The sequence below is a fragment of the Pantherophis guttatus genome, chromosome 1 (genome assembly GCF_059756535.1).
Source record: "Pantherophis guttatus breed Tessera chromosome 1, ASM5975653v1, whole genome shotgun sequence".
Taxonomy (NCBI): domain Eukaryota; kingdom Metazoa; phylum Chordata; class Lepidosauria; order Squamata; family Colubridae; genus Pantherophis; species Pantherophis guttatus.
Window position 1 is genome coordinate 116,546,189 of NC_142063.1, and position 9,212 is coordinate 116,555,400.

Below are 9,212 nucleotides of genomic sequence, written 5' to 3' on the forward strand. Positions count from 1 at the left end.
ACTTCTCCCATAAGTGATCGAGGTCCAAGACCAGAGCTGCTGCTACAGCCAGATTCTGACTTCACTTGGTACAACTTGTTCAGTTGTCTGTACATTTTCCCAAATCAGCCTATTCAGAAGATGCACCTAATTGTACAGGGCAAGCACTATCCTCCTGAAACTCACAAGTGTTTTCCCAGCTTTAAAGGAGAAAGGAGGGTTGGGGGCGTATTTTGTCTGAAAACAAGGAAGCATTTTTTCTCCCAGCCCATTTCATTTTATTTTCCCAAAACTATAAAGAGAAGCAACTACATTAAGAATATTACATGTTTATTCAAAAAGAGATGTGGTACCCCCAGAGGGGAAAGGGGTGCACACATCAGGACACAGTTGGCAAAAAAGTCAATCAAAAATACCCCCAAAAATAATGACATTCCCTTCCTAGAGAATGAGATTTTTTTTTTTTTTTTTTGGTATTCAATCTCATTCATTTTTTCTTTAAAAAAAATGGCTGGATCCTAGCATCCTAGGTAAGCAGCCGCTGTACAGTGTAACCGCTATGCAAGACAGCCCAAGCCCCTTAGGGAGGGCAGGCAGGACACATTACTTCTTGGCTTTGGCTGAGTTGCGTGGTGGAGTGACTGGGCGTCCACCAGGATTCAAGCCACTGAATTGACCATATTTGCCCTTGTTCTTGTCTGCTGGTTTCAAGATCTGCAGAAAGGAAGAAAAAGGTTAAGGTGGGGGGTGGGGGTGGGGGGTGGAAATTAACAACTTTTTTTCTGTCCTTGATCCCTGGTGGAACAATTCCTACTGACTTCAATCTAATCATTGCAAATGTTTCAGGGTGAAAAAACTAAGCACCAAACCTCCTGAAATTTTAATATTAAAATTCTTACGATGAATAACTGGCAAAAATAAAACAGCCATAAAGTTCTCTTAATTTAGTGTCTTAGAATAAAACAAGCTTAAGGACATGGAATTGCACTTCAAGTTCCTTCTCACCCTACTTTTTTCTCTCTCTTCGTGGCCTTTAAGCTACAAAGTCCCGTTGGGCCTGTACATTCTGTTTCTGAAATTATATAAATGGATAGTATCCCAAAATCCCATCACATTCAATTATTTTCCTCATTTTTGAAAACTTTGGGACTAAATCTGTACACTCATAAGACATAATCTGCTTCATGTACCATATAAAAAAGAGGACCAAAATAAATGCCAAAAAAAAAAAAAAAAGAAAGGAATAATATCCCAATTCCTTTTAAATGTGGGAATTGCTTTTGGCGAAGAAGTTCTGAGGCACTTGATCTCTTTTCTCGATCATTTAAGATCATTAATAATATGTGCACACATGCATATTCAACCTGACAAAGTATTTTAGCTACAATTCTAAAACCACCACCTGACTTTGCCTTTGGCCTGTTCAAAAAAAAAAAAAAAAAAAGCCCACCCCACGATCACTCTTATTTCTGTAGCTTTTAAATTTCCATCCATGCCGTGGCCACACTGATAAGGCAGGGCAGGTGAGATAAAAACGAAGCAAAAACTAATTTGGAACATAAAGCCAGAAAATTGACAGAGGACATAACATAAATACAAAATTATTGCAGCTAGGAAAGTTGGTTTCCCAAGTATCCCAGTCTACAAAACAGAGACACAAACTTGCTACAGTAGTAGGAATTTAAATTTAAATGGATACAAAAATCCCTTTAAAATACAACTGATGGTTAAACATTGTATTCCAGAATCCTTTTTTCACAAAAATAGCACATCCTTTTATTGCTTGCCATGTGCGTAAAAAGATAACAGGTGTAAAAGTAGCACCTTCAAAAGTCCTTACCTGGAAGGAGCACATGAGGGTCTCATCAACGCTCATCATTGCCCCTGCATTGTCAAACTCGCCACAGTAGTTTGGAGCAGAAAAGAGTGTCACCAGCTGCCGTTTGGCAAAAAATTCATATCCATCTTCTACCACCTAAACAGGGTGGGAGAATCCATCAATCAAATATATGCACATGCTCAACCCAGTTTAATGTCCCCTTGCCAACAATATGCTTCAACCCTTCCTTATTTCATGGTCGGCTTTTGCAGCTATGTTTCCCACCACTTCTATCTTCTCTCTTTAAAACTACGTAACTTCCCAGTTCACGAAGACGCCTTCCTCCCCCTCCAGCCAGGTGTAGCCTTTCCTACTTGCTTTATGCTCGTACCTGATGCGCTCTGCAGATCAAGTCAAGATCATGTTTGTGAAGAAATTTGGCGACCACTTCTGAACCAAATGTAAAGGAGACACCACGGTCATTTTCACCCCAGCCCTGCACATCCTTGTCAGGATCCGACCAGAGCAAGTCACAAAGCAGACCCTGGTCAGGCACATCTGTTGGCCTCATGATCCGCCGAATCTGTTCCATAGACTGGAGGTCAGGAGAGAGTCCTGGAAGGCAGAATTTGCACTTATAAAGCAGATTATTTCAACATGTGGCTCTCACTAGAGGTAACGTGTAACTGGCTGTACCGGGAATCACTATTTTACAACACACTCCTGTTAGGGGTATTAACTGAAAAACTACATTGGAGAAGGCTTTCCACGCTCAATCCGTTAAGCCAACGGGATCAAAATTAGCCTGTATAAAATTTTCATCTAATGCTGCATCAAAGAGGAAACCAATATGGTTTTCACATTTTCCCAGGCTTCGTTCCACCTCCCAAAGGAAACACGCCTACGCAATATGCAAAGGACACCAAATTCCCCACTGTGCTATTGACACTGCCTATTACTTGACTTCTTTTCCTGTTGACACAGATTGCAAACCATCTGGAGAAATTCTGCATTTACTTTAATCTCTTGCCTGCAGCATTGGTGGCATCAGTAGTACGACCAGCTTCCTCACCCCCCCAAAATTCTAGATAGCCTACCTCCATGACAGCAGAAGATTTTCTCGTCAACGATGGCAGCAATAGGTAGGCAGTTGAAGCAATCGGTGAAGGTCTTCCATAATTTTATGTTATACCGCCGTTTACCTATAGAAAACAGGAAAGGGGCAAAAATTAGCTGGGGAAAAAAAAGCTGAATAGTTTTGAACAGTCACATTCTTGCAAGATTTGTTGGATCTTGGGGTTGGGGAGAAAGGAGGACTCATGCAGCATGAACACATTATGCCACACCTCATTCCCCAAACCGCTACCCTCATTATCTACATGTACTTGACCAATACATGGCTTCATTTCCCACTCCGTAAGCTTATTGGTGTGATGCACTCACATTCATCATAGAAGCCGTAGATACGGTTGATGCTCGCACACTCATGATTGCCACGCAAAAGGAAGAAGTTCTCAGGGTATTTAATTTTGTAGGCCAACAGCAGACAGATTGTCTCTAACGACTGCTTCCCCCGGTCCACATAGTCACCCAAAAAGAGGTAATTGCTCTCTGGGGGGAAACCTCCATATTCAAAAAGCCGGAGCAAGTCATAGTATTGCCCATGGATATCACCTGGGAGATGGTAGAAGAAAAAGAAATGAAGAAGTGATCAACAATTTATTTATTTATTTATTTATTAGTCGCATTTCTATGCTGCCCAGCTCCCTAGGGACTCTGGGCGGCTTACAGCAAAAAAAACTAAAAAAACAATGTTTACCCATTGCATTTATACGTATGCTGTCTTCTTTCTGAGTGAGAATGGCAAGGGTGGGAAATGACTCCCAGAATCAGGCAGTCTGGCATTCATATGCATCAATGTGCCTATAGACAACATCTTTAATGTCTTTAATGCCAGATTTCTTGCCCTACTTTAAAAACTGATTAAATGGGAAGACGATACAATGCAACCCAAGGCATTGCCCTCTAGTATCTTGGTTTACATAGACACGCTTGGAAAATTAAAATAACTGTGTGATGCAGCTCAAAGCTTCGTCTAAAAGATAGAGGAGCAATCTGACCAGATAAAAAGGCAAGCTACAACTCATTTTGAAAGTGCCAGTACAGAATCTTCTGTTCAATATGTCTTTTATGGCTGACCATGCCTACGGAGGCAACCCTTTTGAGAGAGCTCTAGCAAAAGGGGAAAAAAACTGTAATGGCATCCCCCTTACCACAAATTTTGAGTGGGGCTTCTAGTTCCAGCAAGATGGGCTGGCTCAGGAAGATCTCTCGTGATTTCAGACATAGGCCCCGAATCTCATTTTCTGACAGCTGAACATTCTTGCCTGGACGTGATCCTTGCACTGGGGGAACAACAACAACAAAAAAAGATGACTCTCTCATTCCCGAGCGCCCATCTTCATGCTGGTTCACCTTCCCAGAGATATTCCCGACACATTGCTCTTCTTGTTTCTAGGAAATTCTGGTGTTTAATAACCAAATCCTATCTTGTCCCCACATGAAAACCATTATTTCCTTCTGCGACTGAGGAAGGCAGAATCCGTTAGCCAAGTCTGTGCCTGAAGGACCATGCATTAGTTTAGCTTCTCACAGGTTACCAAGCCATTATTGGCTCAGGAGACACACACTGGGGAACTGCCATGCAGTAAGCAAAGTCTTAAAGGAGCTTCATAACTGGGCCTTATTTGCTTTCAGTGGAACATTTATTCTGCTTTGGGACTATGTTTTTTTTAAATGAGGCTCTGAAGCAAGTGGATCAGTTAACAGCGCTGGTAAAAACACTTTGGGATGACAGCACTGTCCCACAAGCAGTCCTCTACCATCTAGCATAAACTAGCACTCCTTAACACAGTAATTACAATGTGATGGTGGTGTTCCAAATTTCTAGTTATAGCACAGCCAGAGTTTGTGATCACGGGTTTCTTCTTTGCACTGCTGCCTTGCAAATAAACAGCTCTAAATCAAAATCAAAACATTGCATCAACCTAAATCTATATAATCCACAGGCTTGGGCAAACTTAATATTAAAATCCTGCCTTATTCTGCTGTCAATCTCTCTCTCTCTCCAACTCCATCCACCCACCCACCCCTGCAACGGGAACAGATTTAACCCACCTCACAAGTTAAATTCAGCAAGATTAAATCCCAAGCTTATCAGAACTAGGGCACAATTGGATAATCTGGGAAAGCCAACTCCCACTGAGTTGGTTAGCAGAAAAACGGACTCCATAACTCTGGAATTACCATATATAAAATAAAGACACCAAAGTGAATATTTAGGTTGGGGCTCTGATGATCTGTAATTACTTTTGAAATAGCAAAGGGTCTTTTTAAGTCAACCCTGATGTATCCTCCTTTCTTGTTGGGTGTGGAGAGCCCAAGAATTAGGGTAACTACCTTTTCGTGCTTGGATGGGTCATCTTTTGAAGATCACCTCCTTAAAAGAGCTTCAACTTCTGGTCCTGCTATCAAGGCCAGAACAGCCTGTTCAGTCAGGGCCTCTGCAACCCTAAGCCTCTCCACTCCTCGCCCAGCGCCAAGAAGGTCTTTCCCCAGGGGTAGGCCGGCACCTGCGCCTCACCCCGCCTTCCATTTGCACCCAAGAGAAGCCAAACCAAACAACTGCAGGAATCGCCTGGCGATCCGGCTTCCCCGTTCTTCGTTTCCTCCGTTACCATTAGGAAACTCCGCTCCCCGCCTGAGTCAGGGGCTCATCACCTTCAATAGGGATACGATGAGCCCCCGGACACCGGTACGGATCGATCGCTGTTATATTCAGGATCGAATCTGCAAGAACACTCAGCCGGCACTGGCAGAATCCCTCGGCCACCGGCACACCCTTCTCGAGGCGCAGGGCTCACGTCCGCCCCCGACCCCTCCGCTAAGCTTTCCCTCCATCCTGCAGAACGTCTTTTTCCGACGCCGGCATCCGGCTCTTTCCTTTTAGCGATCGGGAAAGAGGCTCGGCAGAAGGGGCGCTTTGAGCGGCTACAAAAGGCGATCCGCGTTGGGAAAATCGACGCAGACGGGGCGGCGGGGGGGGGAGGGGCAGCTCACCCAGGAGATTTTAGTCCTGAACCGACCTCTCGGTTCCCCGATGGCAAACGAGGCCGATGGGGATTATAAATGCCGCTTGGCCCGCGTAAAATAAGAGACGTCTCGGCAGGGAAACGGAAAGCGCGCTTCTGAGCCATTTCATCCCTCTGAAGGCGTGGGAGAAAATGCCGAGGCGCTAAGATCGCGCAATACAGCTCGATCCGGTTCCTTTCTCCTCCGGCCCAGATCGGGGAAGTAAACCCGCCGCTGGAAATCCTGGGAACTCCCTTGCGCATCGGTCGAGAAGCCTCCCTGCCGCCTGGAGAAGAGGCGCTGGTGCGGGGGCGGCGTGGGACATTCCAGAGCCGGGAGGGAAAGCAGGCAAGGTCCGCCGCTCGCCCTTCCCCTGGACTCTTTGCCACCCGGGGCTCTCCAAGCGTTTTCAGCCCCACAAAGCCCGGCCCAGCCCCAGCCGCTTACCTTCCAGCAGGCGCGCGATGATGGAATCTAAATTGAGCTTCTCGCCGTCCGACATGGCGTCGTAAGAAGCTGCAATCGCCTGGTTCCTTGCTTCCTTCCCCCTCGGCGCGCCCCCCTCCCGCCCCGCTCGGTGGTCCTAAGCAAGCAAGAGGAAGGGAAAGGCCGGCTTTCTTTTCCTCTTTCTTGCCAGGGAGTTTCCTCCTCCTCCTCCTCCTCCTCCGAAAGCCACCCGCAGAAAAGGAAGCCGTGAGAGCCTATAGGCCCCGTCCTCTGCCGCCGCCACCACCACCTACAGGCTGGAGGGATCAACACGAGGCTTCTCTTGCGATTGCGCGAGCTTTGGCGGATCCCAGGAAAAAGGAGGAGGAAGAAGAGGGGGAGGGGGAGATGGTTGCGGCGAGAGGCTTCTGGGAACTGTGGTGCTTTCTTCACACTGGTCCCAGTAGAGTGGGAAGAAGCAGCTGGGTGGGCAGATATAGGGACCCACAGCGCTTTGAAAAAGTACTTTTCGCTAATTCATTTCCCTAAGAACTGGTAGCTATTATATGCACCAGAAAGAGAGAGAAAACAGAGTAGAAAAAATGGCTATTTGTCTTAAAAGATATCCAAGGCAAAATTTCTAAGGTAGGTAAATTGAGGACCCAGTTTGTGGGGGCAATAAGCTGACTTTGTATAAATATACAAAAAGTATGAAGGCTATTGCTTAACGCATTGTAAGCCGCCCTGAGTCTCCGGAGAAGGGCGGCATATAAATCAAATTAAAAAAAAAAAATCCTATGGAAGCTGAATTTAAAAACCAACTCTAAGTGGTCTCTCCAAGTGCTCATCTTCATGGCCGTCTTTCCTGCTAGCAGAAGCTTCGTCTTGATGCCAGCCTGCTGCTGCAGAAGGCTGATGTCGGAGCAACTCCGACCGCCAGGAAAGTGGTATTTCATCTTCCCAAACAGAGCAAGCCTTTCGAAAGGAACGGTCCAAGTGGGCAACCAGCAGGTCCAGTTGCCCTGTTGCAGGGCTGCCCCCTCAGTTCAGCCACTGGGCTTGTATCCCCATGGCCATTTCTGCCTTGGCTGCCAGAGAGACCTGAGCCCTGCTCAGCAAGCAGTTTTCTTCTTTTCTTGGAACAGGAATATCAACCCTGTGGAATACCTTGCCTTGGGTCACAATTTCTTTAGGTAAACCTTCATGCAGCAGGTCACTTGCTCTCACCATTCCAGGCTTGACCAGCTTTGCCTTCCCCAGGCCAAACTGTTGCTGCACTTTGTCTTCTCTGCTGGCTGCTGCCTGCTTTTCTCCCTGCCTCAAGCAAGCAGATTCTTTGCCTTCCCTACGCCTTGCCCCTTTGCTGTCCCTTCCCTTTCTGTTGGAGAGAGCCATCAACCTCCCCTGAGTTTGTGCCGTAGAGAAAGGCAAGGCTATGTGAGTAAATAGTTGTGACTAGTGTGAAGATCCAGTCAAAGTGGTTGGTTTATATTTCATCTTATAAAAGACAGGCAATTAGATCAATTCACTAAACCATGTGTAGGAAGTTGGCACCCACCACTCTCCTAGGAAAATGAAATATTCTAGGAAATATTAAAAAGGCAGAATATTATATTTCCCTGGATGAGAAATGGAGAAACATGTTTTTTTAGGCAGGAAGCAGACTCACTCTTAAAAGCCCCCATCATCCTCAATAGCCCACAGCAGATGTCCACACTTAAGAGATAAAGAGATAGCTAGGTCTATTCAGTGGTGGGATTCAAGTAATTTAACAGGTTCTCTGCCCTAATGATTTGTTCCAACAACCAATTTGCCAAACTGCTCAGAAAGTGGTGTGAACTGACTGAATCCCACCACTGGGTCTATTCATAGGCAAATGCCCTCACCCAGGATCCAACAAAGGTAGGATTAGCCCTCTACCCATTTAGCAACAGAACTCACCACATGGCACCTGGGAAGATTACATCACCCACCAAGGCTCAGCCAAGCTTGGGACTCAGGACAGCCTACAGAGTTGCCCCTGCATGGCCCTATGGGAGTCTGACAACCAATCAGAATACAAGCTCAAATTCAAAGCCCAACGGAGGGCATAAAACCAAGGCATTCTCAGCATCTCTGCCCTTTTTCTGCTCAGGAACTCAGGAAGCCATGTGATCCTGTTCATCAATAAACTTCTTTCCAAGCAACTTCCATGAATCCAATGTTTTTCCCCCCACTTGGAACTGAACCCAGAAGGATATTTCTTCCAACACCATGATTCTGTACAGTATCAGTATGTTGTAAAAACACAGCTTTACATCTCTTATGCTACATTTTTCTACATTCATGTTTGTTCTTTCCAATTCAAAAGACAGATGAAACTTTTCAGTACCACACCTTGGGATGAGTCAAACAAACTGCAGAGGTACAGTTGAGCCAATTACAGTTGCTAATACACTACCTTGTATACAGTCACTAAAGAATTTAGTGATAAAATTCCTATATGGCAACCTTTCAGTTGTTTAGGAATTTGTGAAATCTGCATTTAAATATATATACCAATGACTCATGAACTTTTTCATCCTTTGCATATGCTGAGTTTAGGAACCCATCATTACCATGGCTGGATGTGTGTTAATATCTACTGCCATTTAGAATATATACATTTGAAATGAAACTGGATTTGTTGACTTATTCTTACATAATCAGAAACACACATTTACCCCAACTCTTGTGAATAACAAAGAACAATCATGATTCTCACGTAATCACCTGTATCTTCAAGGAAGTACAACGTGTCTTCTTGAGACAACTATCCAACAACAACAAAGAGTAGTCATTCATGATCTAGATCTTGTTGAGCAACCAGCATCTGTAA

The 9,212-nt window shown here is 45.1% G+C and overlaps 1 protein-coding gene across 1 annotated transcript; it reads right to left on the bottom strand.

The window, feature by feature from the left end:
• Window positions 1-292: 292 nt before the first annotated feature.
• PPP1CA (protein phosphatase 1 catalytic subunit alpha) lies at window positions 293-6,736 on the bottom strand. Its single transcript, XM_034433878.3, has 7 exons — window positions 6,377-6,736; window positions 4,072-4,203; window positions 3,242-3,472; window positions 2,896-3,000; window positions 2,190-2,413; window positions 1,820-1,954; window positions 293-693 (listed from the first exon to the last, which is right to left on the bottom strand). The coding sequence occupies exons 1-7, from the start codon at window positions 6,429-6,431 to the stop codon at window positions 583-585; spliced, it is 993 nt and encodes a 330-aa protein (XP_034289769.1). The 5' UTR covers window positions 6,432-6,736; the 3' UTR covers window positions 293-582.
• Between the last annotated feature and the right edge of the window lie 2,476 nt (window positions 6,737-9,212).

Bases quoted from the DNA above. Each gene is read 5' to 3' on its own strand.
- PPP1CA (XM_034433878.3), bottom strand. From the start codon at position 6,431: ATGTCGGACGGCGAGAAGCTCAATTTAGATTCCATCATCGCGCGCCTG. The intron at 4,204-6,376 runs GTAAGCGGCTGG...TTGTTCCCCCAG, and splicing joins CATCGCGCGCCTGCTGGAAG to TGCAAGGATCACGTCCAGGC. The intron at 3,473-4,071 runs GTAAGGGGGATG...ACCATCTCCCAG, and splicing joins AGCCCCACTCAAAATTTGTG to GTGATATCCATGGGCAATAC.